Raw genomic sequence first — 25,806 nt, forward strand, 5'->3', positions numbered from 1 at the left:
TAGGAATAATCCTGGTGTAACATCTGGAAGGTATCATGTTTCTCAAAGGACAGGTCCCAATTTGACCAATCTGGTCCTATAACATGGCTTAAAATGTTACATTTTCAAATTACAGCTCCCAGAATCCTCAGTCATGATAGGCAATGAGCATGCTTGCTGCAGAATTCTGCAGCAATTATTTTTAGCAGCTGAAGCAACATCTGCCCTAGAATTTTTTGGAGTTGCTGTTGCTATTTTTGTTCTTCTCTCTTCCACTGCATGTGAACAGAGACACCCATCTACAAAGTGCTAATATTATTACAATGTGTACTGATTTGCATTGCTAGTTAGATATATATTATCCCTTTACTACTTTCACAAAGTGTACAGTGCTCCTTCCTGATTTGTAGGATGATTTCAGCAACTTATCCCTTCTGAGTGATCAAGGCAATTTTTTGAAAAGCCATACATATCCACTCCATCAAAAACTTTGAAAAACAGGGGTACATAAATAAAATAATCTCACCACTTGTCAGAATGATATTAACAACCAAGATTATGCTACATCATTACCTGCTAAGAAGTTTACTTATATTTGCTTTGTTGTGATTCATCTTCATCTGTGAAGATCAAACCAAATTTGGTGCAGCCTGAGAGCAGATTCAACAATTATGTTGCAGAAGGAACCAACCAAGAAGCAGGCAAAGCAAATACTGCCTTGGCTAAGCATTAGCGAGAAATCTGACTACGATAGGTTTATCTTTACAACATCTGTTGTGGAAACAGAATTATCAGAGGCTGCAGATCATACTGGCCATATTGTTACTTCAGAGCTTAGAAAAGTAACTTTTTTGGACTACTATGTGCAGAATCCCATGGCTATAATGGCTAGGGGACTCTAGGTATTGTGGTATTCAACAGTAACTTTTCCAAGCTGTACCACCTCCAGGAACAGAGGCTGCATGCTTCTGAATTACCAGTTGCTGAGGAACAGGAGAGAGAGAGAGAGAGAGAAAGAGACTGTTCATCTCATGCCCTGCTTTTAAGTGTCCTATGGGTATCTAGTTGCACACCATTGGATACAGGCTGCAAAACTAGATAGATATAGGTACTGATCCAGCAGGAACCCCTACAGTCTTAAGGAAGACATGTTATGTATGCAATGTGCCGAACTGCATTAAGGCTGTATGTGCTGACCTCTAGACAAAGGTAGCAGAGGCCTGCAGCCTCAAAGACTGTGAAGAAAACAGCCACATAAAGCCATACCGAATGAGCCAGGTCAAATCCTGAAAATTCCAAGACAGATGCTTTTTCATTTGCTAAATGACTTTGGGGGTGAATACATGGGGCATTTAGCCCATTGTCTGGTCAACTGTGCAGATGTGCTGGTTCATTCTTTTTGCCAGTGATCAGATGACATAATTAGTATAGCAAACCAGCCTGCCCCCAAAGCATTCCTACCTGCACCTTTCTAGGTCCCTGTCAGGGGCTACTCTTTTTTATGTGTGAGATTGTTTCATTTTGGTTCATTTTCAGGATGTGTGGTCACTGAGAGTAAACTGAGGCTGAGCTTCCTGCTTTAATGACCCAGATGGTTTCAATTGCTATATCATTAGTGGTTTAAACAGACAAGTTAGCCACTTAATGATATTGGAAAACTGGAAAATAAAAAATTAAGCATTTTTTTAAAAAGCCAGTTAGGGCGACGTTGATACATGATACCTCTTAGACAACCTAATATATATATATATATATATATATATATATATATATATATATATATATATATATATATATATATATATATATATATATATATATATATATATATATATATATATATATATATATATATATATATATATATATATATATACACAGTGGTGCCTCGCATAACGTTTGCTTCGTTTAACGTTTTTTTCGCTTAACGTTTAGTTTTTCAGAGTCAGATTGTGCTTCGTATAACGTTTTTCCCTATGGGCGATTTTCGCATAGCGTTTTTGGGACCATGCTTCGCTTAACGTTTTTTGTTTTAGGTCCCCTGCTTCACTTAACGATGTTCATTTTTTCAATTACAAAAGTGTCTTAACATGTTGAAAAACAGTTTTAAATGCTTGGAATCATTAGTGCACCTTCTAAAATGTGTGCATACTTAATTTGGCGTTGATCTGACTTTTCGTTATTTTTTTGTGAATTTTTTTTTTTTTTGGCCCATAGGAACCAATGGACCTGTCAAAATCTGACAGCTCCATGCTTTCCTATGGGGGAGAAAACAATTTACAAAAAATTAACGAAAGTTCAGATCAACGCCAAATCAGGTTTGCACACAACTTAGGGGGTCCTCTAACGAACCCAAGAATTTAGAACAGTTGCTGAGTCTTCATTAATTTTTTGTGAATTTTTTCTTCCCCCATAGGAAATAATGGAGCTGTCAGATTTTGACAGCTGTCAAAAGTTGGGGGAAAAAAATTCACCATTAATTAACGAAAAGTCAGATCAAAGCCAAATTAACTTTTGCATCCGTTTTAGAGGGTGCAGAAGCTAATCCAAGCATTTAAAACCATTTTTGACCCTTTTATGACACACTTAATTTTGCAAAAATTGACTTCGCAAAGCCCTTGAAATGTATTGAGTCAGCTACAATACATTCCAATGGAGGATACATTGTATCGTTTAACGATGTTTCCTATGGGTTTTTTCGCTTAAGGACGGCAATCCGTGCCTATTGGAACGGATTAACCAGTTTCCAATGCATCTCTATGGGAAATGGTGTTTCGCATAAAGTTTTTTTCGCATAAGTTTTTTTTTTTTGGAACCAATTAAAAATGTTATGCGAGGCACCACTGTATATATATATATATATATATACACACACATATATATACATATATATATACACACACACACACACACACACACACACACACACACACACACACACACACACATATATATATATATATATGTATATATATATGTATGTATGTGTATATATATGTATGTATGTGTATATATATATATATGTATGTATGTGTATATATGTGTATATATATCATTAAGTGGTATATATATATTTGAAAGCTTCCTCCCAGAAGCAGGAGGAGACAGGAGAGGGATTTTTTTCCTTTGCTTTTTTCCCCTGAAGAGGCAGACCAAATAGGGTTACTTGAAGTGTATATGCCATGCGGGTGCAAAGATCATGCCACATGGCATACTGGATCCCTTATTTTGCCTGCACCAGCCTGCTATAAATGAGCCATGTAGCCAAGTCCTTTGCTTTTCTCCTAAAAGTACTTAAGAATATTTTACTTTTAATGAAATCCATAAGAGATCCTTCCTCTGCCTTGATTTTTTCAATCTTCTTCAGGATGTCCACCTCAGATTCTGGGTGCTAGAAAAGAAAAACAGGGAACGCTTCATATAAATAAGCCAGTCATAGCGGAAAACAAGCAGAAACAGTGGTATATTCTGTCCAGCTGATAGCGCCCTGGGAACTACACATCTACAGCCTATGGCATCAGAACATACGTAGTAAGCAAGAAGCAGCATGCAGACTCAGGGGAAGGCTCAACACAAAAGCATACCCAGCTTTTCATGTGCTTCACCCAATCTTGTCAACAGAAGAAGATTCAGGAATGTATGCTCTTTCCCCAGCAGGACAAAAGGGCTGAGGTAAGGAACAAAAAAGGTGCATCTGAGCAAATACACCTTGCCAGTCACTGTACAATGTCATTCCCCCTATTTGAAATATACTTTGTTTGATTTTGCCTGTTGCCAAGGCTGAGACCTTTGTCTTCATTTTACCTCATAGCATGAATGGAAGCTAACACAAACCTTGCTTCCTTTTCTTTCTTGTTTATAAGCATCTGAAGCATTTAAGTGCTGCTTTGAGCTATCTTATTAACACACCCTTCCTTAGGCAGCCCCTGTGACTGCTGCGGAGGATACTGAAAAAATCAGTAACTCCTTTTTTCTGGTGAAACTTTCCACTACCATAAAAGACCTAACAGAAAAGGAGGAAGTACAGCATAAAAGCATTAATAGGAGATGACAAAGCTTTTAAAAGGTTACAGTATTTTTTAAAAGGATGTTTCTCATTCCACCGCCACTCTGCATATTCTCCTCTCCTCACTGTACTTTTAAGATGAGGAAGGGAGGCAAAAATGTATCAACCATGCAGGTCAGTTAAGGCTTATATAGAAATGTTGATGCTTCCCACACCTTTATTAATAACTTCCTCATTGGGGCTGTGGACACAGTCAATGGCACCCAAGGAAGGCTTCTTTGAGTATCTTGCTCATTTCTTTTTTCACACAACAGCTTCAAACCGTGTCCTCTAATCTTTCAGTCTGGATGTGTCAGATGATAACTCCATCATCCCACAGAAGATGTGGGCTAGGGAGTGAAGGGAGTTGGAATTCAACACATTTAAAAGGCACCAGGAAGACCGACTTGAAAAGAGTTGGTAAGATTCTTTGCAGAAATGTTGGCAATTCACATTCTCAAGACCACTTCTAGAACTGCCAAAATACCTGCATGAGAGAGGCATTTGCATTGCATATGCTTTATTGGACTGTAAAAGGCTCTCCCCAGGGACAGTCCAAATGCAGTCGGTCTGGTCTGTCACAAACCCATGTGTGATTCATGCCTTGGGCAGAAGCAAGCTGTATGTAGCCTGCATGCAGTCATTGGGGGCCAGAATGCACCCCCACAGCACCCTGGGGTCTCCTAGCACTCTCTTTCACAGAAACCAATTAAAAACAAAACAAAACACGGTTTTGCTCCAGAAATCCCCTTGGGCCCTCTAGACTGGGGTAGCGAACCTTTGGCATGCCAAATGTTGTGGACCACAACTCCCACAGTCCTTTATCAATGGCAATATAGATTGGAGATTCTGGAAGCTGCAGATTTTGACATCTGGAGTGCCAAAAGTCTGCCACCCCTACTCTAGGAGATGTTGAGTGGGTAGCAATACTGGCATGTTTTGATGGGCTTCCAGCACACCTCAATATTTTTTGAAAACTAGCCACCAGGCGGCATAAAAGTAAAAAAAAAACATCAGTTTTCATAAGGAAAATGAAATTAGGGCAAAAGCTAGGGAAGCAACCCTCCAGGGTCCAGACATGGGCATGTGTACCTCTGACGACTGTCTTCCATTGCCTGGGACTGAAGGCAAAATAAAGCTTTTTCTTCAAATCATTACTGTAGTATCCAAACATCCTGCCAGGGAGAAGAGCAAGAAACCCCCAAACTGATGTGTGTGGGACAGAAGGTGGAATAACTATTGATTCCTGCTTAATCAAGCTCCAGCCTAGGGGATGAACAAATAAACAAGAAGCTAGACTTGTTAAAGGGGCCAAATGCAGTAGAGGTATTGCCCTCTACAACTTCCTGGATGCCAAAAGAACAGCAAATAGGACTCTTCCATCATGCAACCACAACTGAAATCTATCAAGCGAATTTTTTCTTTGAAACATTTAACAGTTAAGGCCTGCAAGGGAGAAACTTCCTTCATAGTCTTCAACCCATGATTTCAGGAGTGGTGTGTGGTCCTCTACAATTCAAGAATTCAGAAAGTTTGCCTCCACTCAGGCACCTGAGACTTACCCTTCCTCTGAGCATGTATCGAGGGAAGAAAAAATAGGGAATAGAAGTCAGGAGCAAGCAGCCGGAGGAAACGAGGAGCCCCAACCACCATGCTCCGATCCAGAGCTGGCTTCCTGGGACCAAGTTCACATCCTCTGAAAGAAAAAAGGGGAACAGAGTGTGAGGCAAGGGCACCCGCTTCTTGGCATTCAAGCAGTTGCCATGGCATTGTGCTCCATGCAGAGTGAAAGCAGACTAGGGTCCCAATGCAGTTCCTTAGCTTTTTTTTAAAAGAGTCCAATCAAGCCCCAAATTTTCCAGGCTTGGGGCCCATCAACTGACTCAGCCAGTCAGTTTTATAAGACTTTGTTACAGGGAAAGTGGTTGCTCCTCCAGATGAAGGAGAAGAACTTTGAAGAAAAATGCCTGGAAAAAGAGAGGGAGAAGGAGGGGGCTAGCTTCTCCATGGGCCTGAATATAGCAAATGGAGCCTGATGAAAAATCTTTCATGCAGGGAAAATCTAACAGCATCTATGTTATAAAAGATAGTTTGCTGGAATGTTATTCTCAAGTGGACTATAGCCAAAGTATCAGGGTAAGCTGATGCATCCAATTCACTTGTATATTTATAAAGTTAATTACGGAAACCAGCCCTTTTTCCTTTTGGATGTCTGGGGTTTCTGGGAGTGGTTAACCTGTACTATATATTGAGTGCACATCTGGAAACATGAGCTGTCCTCTTCCTGGAAAGAATCTCCTGTTCCATTGTTCCTAGACTGGGCAGAGCTCTACTGGCTGAAAGTCAGGCAAAAGCCAGGTCACTTGCGGAGACACAAGTTTTAATGAGTTTGGCTTTTCCAACCAATACTCTCCTGGGATGCAAGGGAAGAGACACCAAGTCATTTGAGAGTGGACATCCTCCAGGCAGGAGGTCTTGCTCAAAAGAGTCCACATTTCACTGGGTTGGCACAGAAAATATCTGTCCACATTGTTAATGGGCTGGGAGGAATAAACAGCCAACTCCATCCTCTTGCAGTTCAGTCCAGACTTTCTGCCTTCCAGGACTTAAAGTGTCTGGGTAAGAGGAACCCATGGCCTGTCTAAAACAATGGCAAAATTATCTGGATGTGACTACTCTGCTCCAGACCGGGTGACATTATTGAGTAGTGATCACAAGAGGCAATGGAAGTTGCTCTTCTATATAAAGGGAAAACCCATTGACATTTTCTCAGCAAATTTGTTGCATTTATTTTGCACAAGTAGATAGCTATATTACTTTTTTTTTAATCTCAGATTGCTTGGTAGAAGTGCAGAAAAATTCTTAGCACAGAGGCATGAGCTAGTGAGAAGTCTCTGGCTGCTAGGAAGAACACAGAACACACTGCATGTTCATGCATGTGGTGAGGAGATAGTAGCCACCATTAACCTTAAGGGAACCATTACCTAAGCCAAAATTCTACAACTGAGGTGTACGGTTTATTTGTGATGCTGCAGCACCTAGTATTATGATCAAACCTGAACCTCTATACCCCTGTTTAGCAGAATAGATAAAAATAAATTAAAAAGAAAGATCAATTTAAATCACAATTTAAAACAAAAATGTTTTTAATTGAAATTGTCAAAAAAATCTATTAATTTTTTTAGATCATGATTTAAATCAATTTAATTTAAATCAAGTCCACCCTCCTGCTCAATCTCAGACAATGGATCCACATCATGATAAAGATGGGATGAAGGCAAGAAAAGATGGAGAGGCTGGTCTCCCTGAAACTAGTCAGTAGATGAGGAAGTTCTTGACCAACAGAGGTTATAGTTACTGTAGAAACCTGCCTCTTTTATTTCAGAGAATAATATCATCAACACTTATTACAGCATCAAGTTTTCAGAACAGTTGCCAGGAAACAGAGATACTTGGGCAAAGTGAATCTGAATTCCCATTGTGCATTATAGAACAGCTATCTACATATGCAAACACAGTTATATTCACAAATGCCTCCACTGAGAACTGCAACGCAGACCTGAGTAACTGTTATTCACTCTGTGCCCAGTTGGCTTAATTATTCAACAGTTCACTCAATTACACCACCACTCTTTTGATTACAATAATAATGTTCCAGCAATTAAATCTGCAAACCTTCTGCTGGTTCAGGATGTACTCTAGTGGCTCAGCTTCTATGTTTCAGAATTATCAAAGAGCTCGGATAGCTGAGCTGGAAACAAATGTTCCCCTCTTCCCCCAAGTCAGAAGAGAAGCTTACTCAAATCAATCCTTCCAAAGTCCACAAATATTCGCAGTGCTGCAGAGCCAAGCAAGTAACCAAAAGCCGGACCAAATACTGCAACGGCAAATAAGATGGCTGAAAGACAGAGAGAGAGAGAGACAGAGAGAGAGAGAAATGAGAAAACGGTCCTTTAAGTGCATGTGCAGTGGTTTAGATATCTGGCTGCAGAGCCAGAAGTTGGGCATTTGATTCCCCACTGTGCCTCCTTTGACAGAGACTAGACTCAATGATACATAGGGTCCCTTCCAACTCTCCAGTTCAAAGATCATCACTGTTGTTGATGATGATGTATTTTAAATTCTGTTGCAACTTTTCCCTCCTCTCCTAATGTCTCCTCACCAAGAGGTGTGGCACTGGGGAGGGACTTTCCCAAATACAAGCTTGACTGGATACCTCCATGGGCCTAAACCAAGATTGTTGTTTTGTTACTTCACTGGAAGGATAAACAATGTTTAAGGCAAACAGTAAAATTAATACTTCTGCTGAACTAAGATAAAAACTTTGAAACACTATTTAACTTTCACTTGGTAGCTAAATTACTAGTAGTAATAGTCCTGCATTGTTTGCTGTACTAAATGGTTACAGTAATAATTAAGAATACATTGGCAACATATAAGCTTTACATTTTTTTTACAAAATTGATTTAAATTACTAATAAATGGACCAAAAAGGCTAATCATACAATTCCCCAAGGAACACATTAAAATATCATGAAGTGATAATTATTCCACTAATGTTGCTGGTGTCTGATGATTTAAACAGAAACTTTTAATCTTTTATGGGTTTTTAAAGTAAGTTAGGGACAATAAATTAATTTTAAATTTTATTTTCATGCTCTGACTGAGGTGCTACACATCTTACTCTATCTTTTATCAAAGAGAAGGTATTTCTGCTATTCAAAAGTAACCTGGCAACCTTGTTAAAAGAAGGACAATAACAATGCTTGTTTTGAAGTTTCTCTGGTATCTCTTCAAACTTAAGAAACAGAGTCAGTTACGAATTACAGAATTCAGATGTCAGAATGCTAGATATGTTCTGACTATGCATTAAAAATAACACATTTACTAGAAAGGAGCTTCAAGTTCTAGTAACAAATTCTTATTTAATTTTTGTGCAGAAACGTAGCAGTTCTGTCTTGTTTTTTATTTTATTAGAAATGTATTCTGTTTGAATATGTGGAAAATATATAGATTTTGGGGAGGGAAGATCAACCAGAGATGGGTTGACCAAGGTGCTGAAACTATGTGCCATGAGAAAGTATTATTAATAACTATATGCCACCAAGTTGATTTTGTCTTAGGACAGCTCTTTCCAGGTTTTTCTAGCTACGGAGTAGAGATGGGATATTCATATTTGTCTCCTGGGGGAAATGAATACAAATGTTGCTACTATAGATGGCCAGACCCTTTGGACTCATCCCCCAAAACCGGCCAGTCCATTTATCACTCATGACATGATGTGTGCAGCCACTGTCCACACCATGCCAATCATGGAAGCAGCCCAGCTAGCGCTTCCCTACCTCCCTGCACTGTTGACCACTCGGCAGCCGAGCAGGGAGACTTGTACCCCTGCCTCCTCTCTGGAGTGGTCAGGAGTGCAGGGAGGTAGGGGAGCGCCGGCCAGCTAGTTCCATGATTGGCAAGGCACAAATGACGAGAACTGTGTGCACTGCACTGCAATTGGTAAGTGGACCAGCCAGTTGGGGGGGGGGGTGTTTCCAAAGGGTCCGGCCACCTGTGGTGTCAATATTTGTCTCCCCCAGAAGACAAATATAAATATCCCATCTCTAGTACAGAGTGCTCTGAAGTGTTTACCATTCCTTTCTTCCGGGGCACTCTGGTATTGTGCAGCTTTGTCCAAGACTGCACAGGTTGGCTCTTCTTCCTGCAGGTACAGTGGAGAACAAAACTTCCAACATCTGGCTCTGTGGTCAGATACCTAACCTATTGAGCTATCCAGACAGTATGAGAAAATATTAGCTGTCTATAACCACAGATTTTCTTCCATGATCACCATACTCTATTCGCATAGCCATATTTCTACAGATACCACATTTATTATTTAGGGCATATGTATCAGCATTCATTTGTTAAGGCTAAGTCCCAAAGAAACATAGTGGGTCTCAAGTGCCAAAAGATGCTGTACAATTTGTTTATTCATTTAAATGTAATAAATAAACAACATGTTAAAATCTTATCTAGTTGAATTTCACTGGCTTTATGTTAAAAATGTCAAAGAAATTTCATCATTGCTTTCAGACAAAGCAAGGCTGAATGTTCTGGAATATAAAGACCACAGACAGCCACCGGTTTTTGTCATGAATGTTTTGTGGAAACAAGCTATTTGCTATTTGACTCCAGCTCAGGCATACACAGGTGTGCACTGCACATAGTACCCAGGTGTATTGTGCCTCTAGTCAATGGTTCCTAAAGTTGGGATGTTCCCCAGATGTTCTTGCACTAAATTCCTAGATCTGACCATCAGCTAGGCTTCTGGAAGTTGTGGTACAAGTGCATTTGGTGCACACTCATTTACAGGTGCATTTGGTGGGGACGCAGGAAGGGCCTTCTCTGTTGCTCCTCCCAGACTTTGTAACTCCTTCCTGCAAGAGGCCAGCCTAACTCAGTCCTTGTTGTGTTTCCAAAAGCAGGCGAAGACCTTTCTCTTCAGGTAAGCTTTCCCTTAGTAACTAGCTGCCTGGGTGGGGTTTGTTAAATCGATTGCTGTAATTTACTGCTTTGAATGTGTTTTGGTGTTGCTTTTGTTTACCATTTTTAGTGTGATATTTGTTTGATCCTTTCAATATTGTATACTCACTGTTTTTCACTTCACATACTGTCTTTGAATGATAGAAAGGACCCAAGGCAGTTTACAAGTAGAAAGGCGGAGTAAAAGTATTTTAAATAAATAAATAAATAATAATATCTGTGGCTCCCGGTTTAGAAACAACTATTCTAGAGGGATGGCTCCTCGTGCTATCAATTAAAAGATTTTTAAAAACATTCTTAAGACTGTAATTAACTTGAGTCACATTGATCTCAAGAAGTTTGCATGACATAAGACTAAATACAACTAAATCTGGATCTGATCCATTATTCAGTTATTCCATCTTGCCCTCCTTGAGGTCTTTTGTGTATGTGTGTGTGTGTGTTTGCAGAAAGAAAAAAGGCAAACAGAAGACACTGGAGTGTTAAACATGGAAATTATCATGGCTTTCAGGCTCTGAAATTCTGTGAAAATGACAAAGTGATTGCATGTCAAAAACATCTTCTGGAAATTCTCTTTCTGTTAAAAATGTGGATGAATAAGAGGTTTATTTAACAGTTTTGATCCCATCTTTCTGGCCACAGAACCACAAGGCAGGTATCTCCCCAAGTCAGTCACCTGAGGTGAGTTGAGTCTGTGGCAAAATGACAGAGTGATGGGTGGAATCTGAGACTGGCTCAAGTTTAGATTTGCTCTGATTCAGCTTGCCAGTGTAGTCACTGCCTCAGTAAATGAACATTCACAATTCTATATTCTATTATTCAATAGATAGTTTTTTCTACGACAACTCTCAGAATCCTCCAGTGTGCAACATTAATGCTGCTGAGGTCAATGTAATTACAAGTACCATTGCTCACCGTCATTCAGGACAATAGCAGCAATGAGCAATGAAGTCAGTTTCAAGAAATTCAGCAACATCAGAAGCAGCCCTTCAATATCAACCAAAGTTAGGTGAAGAATATTTTTTTGTTCCATGTTTACAAAAAAATAATTTAGAAAAAGAGTCCTTGCTTTCTGCTCAAAGCACACTGATGCTTCTGTGGACTAGATCACAAGATCATCTAGATAACAGTAAAGCACTTACCTATATACAAGGCAGAGTTGTTTGGCTCAGCAAAGTCATCCACATAAGAGATCCCAAAAGGTTGGATGGGGACTGTTCCGATTCCTGCTAAAAGCTGAGCAACTACCATTATCCCCCACATGATGCCAGCCTCTGCCTGAGTTTTCATTGTGGTGTTTTGACATGTATATTCACCATTGCAAAGCTCAAATCTGCTGTTGTTAACTGGAATAAGAAAATTCAACAGGAACAACAGAATGAAACTTCATGCTTCACTACATCTAAGTGTCATATCAAAGTATTGCTAATTTTTTTCCCTTTACAAGAGAAAATAAAAAAATGTAGAAGTGGGCAAACATCTGATTTGGGGTCATCTCGTGTCTATGTTAAAGGAAACCATAAACAAGGAAACTATGGGATACCATAAATGAGTATTATTTGGCAATATGCTTTATTTGACTGCAGCCCACTTCTTCCAATACATGGAGTACAGCCTCAGTAGTTGGGAGGAAGGAAATGTGAAACATAACATAAATACAAATGGCCCAATACAACAAGATGTTAACATTTATTAATAGTCCTGAGGATGAGTGTATAACAGGTACAGATCAGTGGTGGTCATTAAATATCCATCAAAGGTCATAGAGGAATGGCTGTGACTGTTACTTGTGCAAACTCACTCACTCTGTGGATCTAACTCAAATATTTCCCAGTGATTCACTGTATAACCCATTGCCTACAGTAAATAAGTGAAAAAGACAGACCGCCATGACTTTTACAAATCTTTAGGATTGAGATGACCTCCCCCCACACACACACAAAAAAATCATTTTAACAATAGTGGACATGGGGCCAGTAAAACCAAGGCTGGGATTCAGCAAGACTCATGCACAAAGGAAAAGCACATACCCATACATATATGTGGAGGAGGAAAATGATTGATTTCCCCTCTCCAAGTTGGATAGGGAATGCTTTTGAAAACAGAGACTGCTTCAGGAAAGGGGGAAAGATGATGAGAACTCATGTACCACAGAATGATGATGTACAGTACTTTGGACCCTGGACAGTGAGTTTTCCATGTACTCATTGCCTGGAGGCAAACAGTCCCTCACATTTTGTGGAAAAAGCAAATACATTTATGCTTCACAGACTTTCTTGTAAGGCTGAGCTAAATATTCAGGGAGAAACGCATTCTTAAGCTTCCTTACCAATCTCTCATTCTTGGGCACTGGAGTCCTGCCAGAACCATAAACTTCCTCAATTTAATTAGCAGCTGTCATCACCTTTTTCTTGCAAGGTATTACCACAGGACTGCTTACAGGGATATGTTCTGAAAAGGCTTTTAACAAAGGTGCAGCAGTGCATCTGGAAGCTAATTTTTCCTCCTCCACCCCCTAGGAGTGATGTTTGGGGGTGGGGGAGAGATATCAAAAGCGAACTGGGTAAATATTGAAAGAGGCGTCACTGTGGTTTGTCCAGGATTCTTATGTGTTTTCAAATCACCCATTAGTTTTAATGGTGAACAGGTTGTTCAAGGGTGAAGGATGAAATCATTTCCAATCTGTTAACTGAAGTAATTGCAGTTCCTCAGAGTGAACAAAACAACGTTTAAATACCTAGAAGCTAGAAACCCACATTCAATAGAAAATCAAAATAACACAGTGACCTTGCCATTCACTACAACACTCATCCATCTTGCACCTTGTTATTTGTTCATTTTCACAATTGTTCCAGTATTGTAATCAACTCACAGCACTTAATGAGTGTCCCTGTAGGCTTGTGGTACTTTGATTGCATTTTAAAACAAATGAAACAGGATTGTTAACCAGGTAATTTAAGGGTTTCAGATGATATAAGATCACTTGATCCATATACAGCAGGACACTGTCACCAGCATGTCTGTATGTGGTTGTTAACAGCATCATTACTACATTGGTCTAGAATGTAATTGCAGAATTCAGGGTCCTTCTTAACCATCTCTTACTTACTTTTAAGTATTTAAATTGCCAAAGGGGCCTTTTCAGAAATGCAGTCCATGACAAAATAAAAATTTTACAAGTTAGACCAGTTTGGGGTAAATGAGAAGAGAAATGCCAACTAAACCAAGGTCCTTTGGGTTTACATAAATGTTCCTGGGTTTCTGTCTCTTGCCAAAGAGACGCCAAACAGATCAGGGAGGAACATACTGGAAAATCAAAGAGTCATGGAATTTCCTGCCGTGAAGTAAACACCATTGATGGTAAGAAGTGTTTTTGCCTATGTACATGGAGATGAAAATCCATTTAAAGACAGGGACATAAAACAGTAGGAGATCTGGATTAGGAATACAAACGTGTGCCAGAGTAAACTCATTAAAACGAAGCCATTGATCAATGATGAAGCCACTGCTATCTTTATATAACATATTTCCCTAATCAGGAGTAAGTATTTTGGTGCTTTTTCAGAGAATCTTAAGCACTTCCTTCAGAGAACTTCCTGAGCATAAATGAGACAATCTCAGCCATCATCTATCCAGAACTTTCCTGATAATTATGTCAGTAACTATCCAATTGTGACAACTTCTTGATATGTCTGAAGATGACTTGTCAGCTTCAACCATTATTTCTTTTTTCCAGGCTCTGATGTGCTATATGATACTAGTAGCACTTAGCAACAACTCAGTTACTTAATCTGTACCTTTGAGGTGTGATCTGACAGTGGAGAAAGGCACACATCCAATTGCACCAGAACCAATTTGCAGGGGTTGATCTCTCTTAAAGTAACTCTTCTCTCCATCAGGGAATCACACCAGCCTGCCCCCCCAAAGGTAGCAGCTCTACAGCTAGAAAAAAAGTTCCAGCTAGGCCATGGATCAGGTTCAGTTCCTTACATGTCAAATTACTGCTGGGAAGTAGATCACACCAGACCCCTCCACAAGTGGAACAAAATGTGACCTATTTCCCTGTGATCACACCCCAAGTCTAAAATGCAGATTTCAAGGCCCTAATATCTAATCTTCCTATCCCCTTTCCATTTCCTTTTTTTTTTTTAGCATCCTAACTCGATCATGAGTTCTAGAGAACTCAAAGGTTTGTGGACTACTTTATGTAAGCTTTATTTATTTATTCCTAGATGTAACTATTACCATTTGGATGCAAGCTTTATAGTTGTGCAAATTTTATTTATACAGTTCTGACTGCCAATATTACTTTGAGGAAGGTCTTGCTTTTTAAACTTTTCCAGTGAAAAACAGTCCACTGTAGATGGTAGCAAATACACCATTCTGTTCTAAGGAAGTTATTTTGGATTAATTCCCATGAGGCAAGAGTTGTAGAAAATCTTGGGCTAAAACTGAAACCTCATATAGATTTCATAGGAAAGATCCACGAGTAGAATGATAAGCTACACTTATATCCTCCTCACAAAACGTTCCTTACAAAATCCACATGGCACATCCACATCTTGATTTCCTTGTTTTACTAGGGGAAAATCTATGATATTTTCCCTGGGTTGGTGTGTTTTTTTCAGCTGACTGGTTAGATAGCTTGGTAAGTTGGGGGTTTGACTGTCCACTGTTCCTCCCAGCAGAAGAGCATGCCACCAAAAGAAGGAACTGCTAAAACATTTCTGAGTATGTTATACCTAGGAAACCTGGCAAAAGCCACCATAAATTGGAATCAATTTGATGGCACCTAATTACAGTTAGTTTTCTAGTTGGCATACTTCTAGTGTGAGGCACAGAAAAGATGTTGGTGTGGAAGTAGCAGAATGACCAATTGCACCAGATATCCCTGCATGGAGTCCTAGTTCAGGAGAAACTATGGTTTACATTTTAGCAAAAAGGTAAAGGTAAAGGTTCCCCTTGACATTTTAGTCCAGTCGTGTCCGACTCTAGGGGGCAGCGCTCATCCCGCTTTTCAAGCCATAGAGCCAGCGCCTGTCTGAAGACAGTTTCCATTGTCACGTGGCCAGCATGACTAGGGAACGCCGTTTTACCTTCCCACCAAGATGGTACCTATTTATCTGCTCGCATTTACATGCTTTCGAAATGCCAGGTTGCCGAGGAGCTGGGACTACTATTCCTGAGCTTACCAATGACTTTTGACATCTTGACTTCCTTGTTTTATGAGTGTTAATAGGAAGAATGTTTTTCTGCTTACTTCCTGGACACATCATAGATAAATATTATTACATGGTTATATTGTATGATTAGTAGGCATTGAAGGTTCCCTATGTACCTGCCAACCCTTTCTAGATAAACTCTCACCCACCCACTTTCTCTACATTTCCGTCTTTGAAAAGAATACATGGGTAGGTTTAATTTACAAACATGCATCATGTAAGCCAATGCCAGCTGGTACTACCAGAAGGAACACTTCTTGCCTACCAGTCAACTGGACTATTGTTGGAATGAGATACTGGTTCAAGGAATGAAAAAATATTGGAGGAAAGCTTAAAGGCAAAATTGCTTACATCAACAAGCACTGAGTGTATCACCCTTCCTCTTTTGATGCTATAGGGTTTGGTCAGAGGGAAATGCATATGTGGTATTGTGATGTTTACAAGCTTCACCATCTGATAGAAGTGTTGCATAGTTTGGTAGCCTCAGAGGAAACTTAGATTTCCAAAGAAGCCATTCAATATACAACAACACACGCTGAAACCAGATGTGAACCAAAACATGCATCATCTCAGGTTGCCTGGCACTGATTCAGCTTGGCACACCCAGAGACAGGCAAGTCATTACACAGAGAAAACAGCATGCCTCAGGGGTATTGGAAGACAGGATGGCTATGAGCCAAGTGATTTCAAAGTGCAACTATGTTTTCAGACTTATTTATCAGGAAGCACAAGGCACTACAGAGGGAAATCTATCAAGGGCTGTGAAGCATAAGCACTTAAAGAGAAAACTTGACTATGAACCCCCAAGAGCAGGAAATGATGTGTGCAATTGTACTGGGGAGTGGGGCAGTAACAATAATTATGTTTAATTATTTTACGTAATTTGCCTCAGGGATCTCTTTGGTTGGGGTAGAAATCAAAACAAAAAAAATCCTCACCATTCCTGGAGGACTGGGACAGAGGGAGATATCTGAAAAAGCTACATACCGACTCGTGCTGTCGAGTAGTCATATGGGGCTGAGAGGAAATGTGGAAGCGTTAAAAGGAAGGCTCCCAGGGCCAACAGTAGTCCTCCCAGGCCAATTATCCGAGGCCGGTGAACTCGACTGCCAAAGTAGCTCACAAAGATAATGAGAACAACATTGCCAATCTGTGGAAATAAAAGAGTGCCCATATGAGAGAAGTCAAAACAGATCTGACAGAGAAGACTAGTCCGTGACCACCAGAACTCGGAAGTAACATCAGTAATATAGTTACTTGTCATTAATTGGGGGCTTGGGGGGAAGTAATGAGGATGTAACAAAACTCTATTAGTAGCACAAGGAAGAAGTTAATGGTGTCTGCCGTCATATTTCCTACTTACTTTCAAAAGTTACGTTTAAAAAGCATTCTGAAGGATTTTTGGAAGCATGTTGACAGGATGTGTTTGATTCCATAACCTCATCATCAATTCTAAGCATTTTTTAAAAGTAGTAAAGTAACATATGGAATAACACATAAAAAGTTTTGTCTTTTTTTACAAATTACAATGACAAGAAGTAAGTTACTTTTCAAACACTGCAATGAGTAATAGAAACAAATCACTCTTAAAAAGTACTTTTCCAATCTCTGGTGATCACACAGAGTTCTCAGTGCCTTTTCTTCCTACTTCAGTTTATTCTGGGAAGATCCTCTCCTCCTCTGTATGCCTGTAGTGTTCAACATTATTTTTTAAAAAACTGATGCATAACTATATAGCTCCAGTTCACAAGCTTTCTCTCTAAGAAAGATACTCCAGCCAGCCACACATTTTGGACCAGACTCACCACCACTGCAGAATCTTTCCTTTATGGAGGTACAGAGTGGAATAACCTGGGACAGGCCACCGAAGTACCATGACAGAGATTTCCCACCACCATTTTGCTGGTGGACAATTCTATACGGTGTGTATGTGGGGTGTCACTGCAGAGTTGGGGAAAGGGAGCTTGGCTCTCCTTTTCAAACATTTTTCTCTCATGTCTTTAGATTTTTAGATTTCATGGCTTTCATGATGTTTTCCTGTGCCTTGGTCTTCATTGTACAGTACTGCATTTTTATTGCATAGTTCCTTTTGCTTTTTGTCATCTACCCTGTGAAATGTTGTTATTGGGTGGATGAAAAACATAACACATAAATACATTCCTAAGAATAAGAATAAATGTATGATGGAGATGAGAAGATACCCAACTCAATAATATGCATGTTATGATGTGATTCTACAGTATATCATTCAAAGACATCCATTCCACTCTAGGTAAGACAACCTCCTCTTTCCAAATGCTCTCCAGAATTTGTTAATAAGGGGCTAGATCTGTAAACATTAAAGGAAAATGGGAGAATCAAGCAGTGAAGAAAAAGGCTCAAAGACATCTGGGAGTATGACATCAAAAATCTGTACAATGGTGGGAAATATCACCATAGGACATGCATGTCTTAGAGAAATGCAAAAGATTGGAGACCTTAGATTTATTTCATTTTTGTGACACACACGTATACTTGAGCTAGAAGAGCTGCAAGCGCCTGCAAGCTTCCTGCTCTGTGGAAATGCAAGTTTCATTTTACAGAGTTTATCTTAGATTTCATCCCTTGATCCTGTTGTTATCCAATGTGGAATTTTGAAGGGGTGTGTGTGTGTGTGTGTGTGTTGCATAAATGACACCTTAAAGTGAACATTACTACATAAGAATTTAGCATTCTTTTGTGCCAATTTCATTCAAATAATTGCAGGCCGGCATTAAGTAAGAATCTGCCCCATGTATATTTCGTCCTATTCAAAATGCATTCAGATTTAACATTCTTGAATGGCCAGAGTTGTGAAAGAAAATGGACATGTGATTCAGATTATCTTTCTCCTGGTGTCTGTTTTAAAAGTCTGGATGTTAGCATCTGTGTAACTGAAATTATATGGATTTGGAAGTTTGGTATGAGCCAAAAAAACCCTGTTGTCTCAAAACATCTCATATGTCACTGTTAAACATAATGTGTGGCTTACATAAAGTTACAATTACACTGGCCCGGTTCAGTCTTTGAGGTAAATGCAACATTTCAAATTATCTTAATTGTACCTAAGTTTCCTCATTCTCTCCCCCATTTTATGGCTTTTGGATTCACTCTAACAAACAGATGAAAAAAATATTTATAATCTCAGAAAAAATCAGGCAGGGGAGCCCATGGAAGTTCTCTACAGAAGTATGAAAAATGCCCTGGAAGAAAAGCAGATTAATGTGGACACGATGGCAACAACATACTTAATGTGAGGGTTGGAACAAATTACCAGAGTGAAACATCTGGAAGAGGACACTACAAAACAGACATCTTATCCTTTGAAGGAATAAGAGACTTCCCAAACAAAAAGGCACCATTTGAGGGGCACATTAAAAGTAATTAGAAAGTTCCCATGTCCACCACAATGGGTGGAACAAACAGTTATAGGCTTTTGAGAGAGAAGGGAATCCAGTTGTCTATCCTTCAAGGTACTGTGGGCACTCGGCTGGATCTACTTCTAATGAAAAGCAGGCTAGGCTTGCTTGCTGCCTCAAAGGAAAGTCCTCATAAGGGATCTTTGGCCTCCAAGCAGATGCCGGGTTCTGTGGTTAACATCTCAAGAATCATTCTCAGATGTGATGAAGGACCTACTTATCAGTTCACATTCTAGTGCAGTGATTCCCAACTTTGGGTCCCCAGACACTCTTGTACTGCATCTCAGAAGCCCTTGCCAGCACAAATGATGAAGGCTTCTGGGAGTTGCAGACAAAGAACATCTGGGGACCCACTGTTCCTATCCTGCCACTCTGTTGCTATTTCCCACCAGATGGGATGTGGTAAGGCAGGCCATTCTAAAGACTGGAGTTATACTCTTCGCTGTACTGAACTGTGCAAGCTCTATCCAACAAAAGCATGACCATTTTTTTTATCTGATGTGCCCCTCTCCCTCCTCACCTTTCCCATTCCCCTTAACCATGGTTTGAACAAGCAGACACTATGGAAGATGCTTTCCCAAGATAGGACATCTTTTTGCTGAAAAAGTATTTAGGCAATCACTACACCTCATCCCTTTGAGTAAGGAAACAACATGCTTCAGCGATTTGCCAGAATATTCAAGGGGACCAGAGTATGTTTCAGCTACTTTCTGACATTTGGATTGGAAGTTCTCTACAGAATTTCTGAGCACAAAATATGGATGGCAAAAAAAGTAGCATGATGGTTTGATTTCATATGAATGTTATCCACTACCTCCCATTATCTCTGTTAACTCCAGACATTCCAAAGAACATTCACTGCAAATTCTTTCACACACTTCAGATCTTGAGCACCTCAAATTGGCTGGCACTGCTGCTCGAACCACTGTGAAATATTTCTCTGGGACAGCCCTTGGGGAATGGAATGGGATGGAAAACAAACTTAAACAGATAGGGCAATTGTGCTGAAACAGCTGAGCTATTTTCAGTGAATGTGGGGCTTTCAGAATTCATTTTGTTTGTTGTGTTATGGCTGGCAAAGCTGTTCACCCTGACAGATAATTGACTCTCAGATGGGGATTCCACTCTTCCTTTATGTGCGAGTCAGGCCTTGAATCTAATGTTTACTTCAGCACCATACATTTTGTTTCCACCAATGTGTCTGTGCTGTTTACATGTGACAGTACACCCTGTGCAAGTGTAGCAGTGTCATTGCTAATTGAAACACTTCTGTTTTGGGATTTCTCTTTTAAGACTCATAGAATTTGACAGCACCTTTTGCCAGATTCCAACCACTTTGCCAAAAATCAAGCTTACAATCAAAGCCATTAATGGTTCTGAGTCATGAAGGGCCAAGTTCCAACTTGAAATTTGCTTGAGGGAATCCAGAAAAATATTATACTACAAGCTACTGGAAAACAATACCACACAGGGAAGTCCAAAGCCAAGAAAAGCCTACTGTTGACAGCTGGGTAGTGGTGAGTAGACTAGCATATAAACCAGCAGTTCCCAACCTTGGGGAACCAGATGTTCTTGGACTGCAACTCCCAGAAGCCTTCACCACTAGCTCTGCTGGCTAGGAGTTGTGAGTTGCAGGCTAACAACATTTGGGGATCCAGGGTTGGGAACCATTGATATAAACAGTCAGAGAAGGAATAGCCTATGACAGATGGGGCACTTAATCTCTCATACTTCCTATTTACATTTTATTGATTTTGCATCCATATCTTCCACACCAGCAAAAATGTCTCAGCTATGACTCTGAATTTCATCATCACCATAATCATTCCTTGACCCTCAGCAGGATACTAAAATTCTACAGGCCTTCTTCTAACACATCTCCTTTGGGTTTCTTGCCTCTGGGGACCAAACCATATGTTACGGATAATCTGTTACTAAATCTGAAATCATATTAGTGTTTCAGAAAGGTAGTTTAGGCAGACCTTTCTGCTGATCAAATTTCCAAACAAAATCTGTGTTAAACTCCTAAATCCAGATTATAAATGTGAAATGAAGTCTCAGGATGTAGAAAGCAGAATCGAGTTATTTATTCTGTATTCTTTAAATGGGTAGTTAAAAAGCTCTGGCTCAATGCATTTCGGCGATTGAACTGATTGAAAATGTTTTGGAGCTAGTATAGATGAAACAAAGGTGCAGAGTGTATAAAGAAGCTTGCTCCTAAAGATGGCTTTGCCGAAATGCGTAGAACCAGAGCTTTTTAATTACTCATTTAAAGAATACAGAATAAAGAACCCAATTCTCTTTTCTACATCCTGAGACTTTGTCTCTCATTTATAATCTGGACTTCCATGGATGTATCAGTTCCTTTTGTTTTGTTAAACTCCCAAAGACCAATAACAAAAGAAAATAAACAGATCAACGAACTACAGAATATAAGGAAAGTTTCTGGCATGATAATCAGATTATTTTAGCAGTTAAATAATTTTCTCTTATAATAATTGGTTATCTGTAATATACTGTTTCACTCTGACCGAAGCCACTCTTCCTCCTTGTCTATGTTTCAAGGAAATGATCATGTGTTTAAGTTTACTGAAAATGAAGGAATTTAGAGGTGTTGGATGGAATTTTGGCCGTGGCTGCAGTTCTCCCTCTGTGGGCATGTCCTATGTGTTTGAGTAATTCTAATCAGGCTTTAAGCTACAGAAATAATGTAGGACAGTATTGGGGACAACTTCAGTCTTCTCAGGGAGAAAGACAAAACACAATCTGGGTAATGCTGTCTTTGCAAACAGAGTCTATGGAAAATATTTAAGAAAGAATCCAGGAAACAACTGGAGTTGGAGGGTCGGCATTCTGAGGCTGCATTCGGAGAAGCAGAGCAAAAGGAGAGGCCAAGCTGTGAAACTGCTGCAGCTGGCTGGGTTCCAGACCAAAATGATGATGACGACATTCCCTGGAGAAGAAGGAATTCTCATGGGAAGCACTGACACATGCTTAATTATGGGGGAACTACAAAAGGTGCTGCTATAATAAAGCCTATCAGCACGTGTAAAGCACTGGTCTTAAATGATGGAAAAGGGAAGGGATGCTGTAATGGTCTGACTCACACTGCTGTAACAAATTAGGGGGTTGTACCTTCTTCTAATATAGCATTAATGTGTAACATAGCATTACACACCAGTGCTTTTGTGGGCCTGGCAGAAAGTGACTACCTATTAGATCCTTGGGGGTAGAAGGACTCCTTTTGTAAGGAGGCACGGAAATGTAGCTCAGCCTTTCCTCCTTTCTTAGGGGGATAATTAGATGGCAGGAGAACAGATGATCCAAAGAAGATATTCAGTCAATATTACCTATTTGATTAGCCTATTTCCACTAACAAGAAGAATCAATGAAGTGGAGTAGGGAAAAGCAGAAGTACTGTTAGATTTTATAGAGAAACTGAGAGTTAAACATATGAGTGCTCTGTAGAGGTTGTGCATGTAATATAGCAACAACTATGGCTTTCAGTTACTGTAACTGCATGCTCCTCCAGGGTCAAGACATAATAACCTGTAATTCCTCTTATATCATAAGTTAGCCACTGATAGCTGCTCATTCTCTCTCCGTCACCCAGTCCCTCTACTCCACCTCAGCATGGGATCACACCCACTGCTTCATAAGCCATGAATACCGGACAGGTTCACAGACATCCAGAGTAAGCTTAGAAAATGAGTGTTTCCCACCTCAACCTGACTGAGCATCCCCAATGTGCTTACCTCATGCAAACTGGAAATGAAGCCAGAGGACAAACTAGAGAGTCCAAAGCGTTTTTCAATGGTTGTCAGGCTGCTCTTGAAGTAGGCACTGTAGAGGAGCTGGGCCAGCTGTAGCAAACTATGGCAGGCCACAAACACCTATCAACATAAAAATACTGAGTTAGGGGTACAGCCAAATGAAGCCCAAAGAATAACCAATACAGTGGTGCCTCGCACAACGATTGCTTCATACAACGATGAATTCACACAGCGATGGGTTTTTTTGAGGAATTTCCCCCATCGTTGAACGATGTTCTCTATGGGGGAATTTCACTTAACGATGTCCCTTTTTGCTCATTTAAAAGTGTCTTAAAATGTTTGAAACCTGTTTTAAATGCTTGGATTCCATAGTGCACCTTGTGAAACATGTGCAAACTTAATTTGGTTTTGTTCTGATTCTTCATTAATTTTTGGTGATTTTTTTATTTTCCCCATTTAAATCAATTGAATGGACAGTTCAATGCATTTAAATAGGGAAAACAAAAAATCACCAAAAATTAAGGACGACTCAGAACAACACCAAATTAAGTTTGCATAGGGTTCAGGAGGTGGGCTAACGATTGCAAGCATTTAAAACCTGTTCCAAACATTGTAAGACACTTAAAAATGAGCGAAAAGGGACATCGGAAAAGACTTCAAAAGCACTGAAGCCGGCTTCAGTGCTTTTGAAGCTCTTCCGTTTTCGCTCATTTTTAAGGGTCTTACAATGTTTGGAACAGGTTTTAAATGCTTGCAATCGTTAGCCCACCTCCTGAACCCTACGCAAACTTAATTTGGTGTTGTTCTGAGTTGTCCTTAATTTTTAGTGATTTTTTGAATTTTCTCTCATTGGAATGCATTGGACGGAAAGTTCAATACATTCCAATGAGAGAAAATTTAAAAAATCACTAAAAATTAAGGACGACTCAGAACAACATCAAATTAAGTTTGCATAGGGTTCAGGAGGTGGGCTAACGATTGCAAGCATTTAAAACCTGTTCCAAACACTGTAAGGCACTTCTACAGGAGCGAAAAAGGACTTCACAAAGCCATTGAAATGTATTGAGTCGGCTTCAATACATTCCAATGGAGGAAACATTGTTTCACTCAACGATGTTTCCTATGGGTTTTTTCACTTAAAGATGGCAATCTGTTCCAATTGGAACGGATTAACCGGTTTTCAATTCATTCCTATGGGAAATGGTGTTTCACAGAACGATGTTTCACACAATGTTGATTTTTTTGGAACCAATTAACATCGTTGTGTGAGGCACCACTGTATTAGGTTTCAGCAAAGCCTAGGGAAGTAACGTTTCTGAACCAAAAGGCCCAGAATCTCTCAGCCAGCATGGCTGTATTGTTTGGATGACTCTGGGGGAGATAGCCCAAAAAGTCACCTTTCCAAGCTTTGACCCAGTTCATCCTCATATTACCAAGGTATTGATGCATTGTATGGTAATACCATACTCACAAATGAGAATATGACTGACTTAACTATGTGAAAGCCAAAGGGGGTGTTTGCTGTTTTTTTGAATTGGAATATTTTAAAACATTTGAAAGTTTTTGGTTCAATTAGTTCATTACTTTTTCTCACTTAAGTACAAAGATTCAATACTTCCCAAAAGTGAAATGAAAGGTTTCTGTGAATTCAGGAATTTGGCTTTTAAGGCTAAGATCATTGCACTCTATTGAGATTCATGGCATTCAGAAAAGATCCAAATATTGTGACTGGCATTAGAAAGAGGATGGGAAAATCCCCTTCCCTTTGTAATTTAAATGTGATTGACTGACAGGTTTACACAAGTGAGTGAACATTAGACAGAGCACACATTGTGACTGCTGCAGACAGAACCTTCTGACTGACAAAGACAGTCTCCTAGCAATTCTTATTAGTTCAGCTACTGCTTGACACACAGGTGACGTCCTCTCTGCCCGCTTTTCAGATAAAATAGATGCTTGTTACAACAAGCAAGGATGGGAATTTAGCACTAGACAGAAGGGGAGGGGTTGTAACAATATGTTGATGAATGGAATACTCTTGTTCAGTGTTTCAGCCAGCCATGCCTTTTTCCAGAATACTCCATTAAATCCTCCCTCTCTCCACCCCCACCCATCTTTCATTCTCATCCCACCCATGTTGAGCATCTGTGGTTACTGAGCATGATCCTTCATTAGGACAGCTTGGATTTTGACTTGTTTGTTTGTTGGATTCTCTCTCTCTCTCTCTCTCTCTCAGTACTTCTCTGAACACTTTTGGAACTCTTTTAAGGATCCTTGAATGTTTTTGTTTCCTAGCAGTCATATTTGGGCTCCCCTGGCTGCTTTTGCTACTACAAAGTTCAGCGAAGTTTGCACTATGAGTGATACAACTTGGTGACAACAGAACTTAGGGACTATAAGATGAAAGAACAAATTCATCAGGGATGGAGTAGCTGCGACTGCTAACAATGACAGATATACACTGATCAGCCACAACATTTAAATCATCTGTCTAATATCATGTAGGTCCCCCTTGTGCTGCCAAAACTCCTTTGATGTGATGAGGCGTGGGCTCCACAAGACCACTGAATATGTCCTGTGATATCTGGCATCAATATATTAGCAGAAGATCCTTTAAGTCCTGCAAGTTGTGCCTTGAATCAGATTTGGTGTTCCAGTATGTCCCACAGATACTCAATCAGATTGAGATCTGGTGAATTTGGAGGCCAAGGCAACACTTTGAACTCTTTGGCATGGTCCACAAACCATTCCTGAACAATTTTGTGAGTGTGGCAGGATGCATTATCCTCCTGAGAGGGGCCACTGCTATCATGAATCAT

The 25,806-nt window shown here is 39.8% G+C and overlaps 2 protein-coding genes across 3 annotated transcripts in view; both read right to left on the reverse strand.

The window, feature by feature from the left end:
* LOC144587851 (uncharacterized) overlaps positions 1 to 25,806 on the reverse strand; it is a 462,829-nt gene that overhangs the window by 246,633 nt on the left and 190,390 nt on the right. The window lies entirely within an intron of this gene.
* SLCO2A1 (solute carrier organic anion transporter family member 2A1) overlaps positions 1 to 25,806 on the reverse strand; it is a 77,520-nt gene that overhangs the window by 17,213 nt on the left and 34,501 nt on the right. For both annotated transcript variants that reach the window (XM_020786395.3, XM_078389286.1), the window contains 6 exons: positions 22,970 to 23,107; positions 16,765 to 16,927; positions 11,698 to 11,901; positions 7,824 to 7,922; positions 5,587 to 5,720; positions 3,289 to 3,370 (listed from right to left, as the gene is read on the reverse strand). In XM_020786395.3, the coding sequence (XP_020642054.3) occupies positions 3,289 to 3,370; positions 5,587 to 5,720; positions 7,824 to 7,922; positions 11,698 to 11,901; positions 16,765 to 16,927; positions 22,970 to 23,107 (820 nt within the window). The remainder of the gene's footprint in view (positions 1 to 3,288; positions 3,371 to 5,586; positions 5,721 to 7,823; positions 7,923 to 11,697; positions 11,902 to 16,764; positions 16,928 to 22,969; positions 23,108 to 25,806) is intronic.

The sequence above is a fragment of the Pogona vitticeps genome, chromosome 3 (genome assembly GCF_051106095.1).
Source record: "Pogona vitticeps strain Pit_001003342236 chromosome 3, PviZW2.1, whole genome shotgun sequence".
NCBI classification, from domain to species: domain Eukaryota; kingdom Metazoa; phylum Chordata; class Lepidosauria; order Squamata; family Agamidae; genus Pogona; species Pogona vitticeps.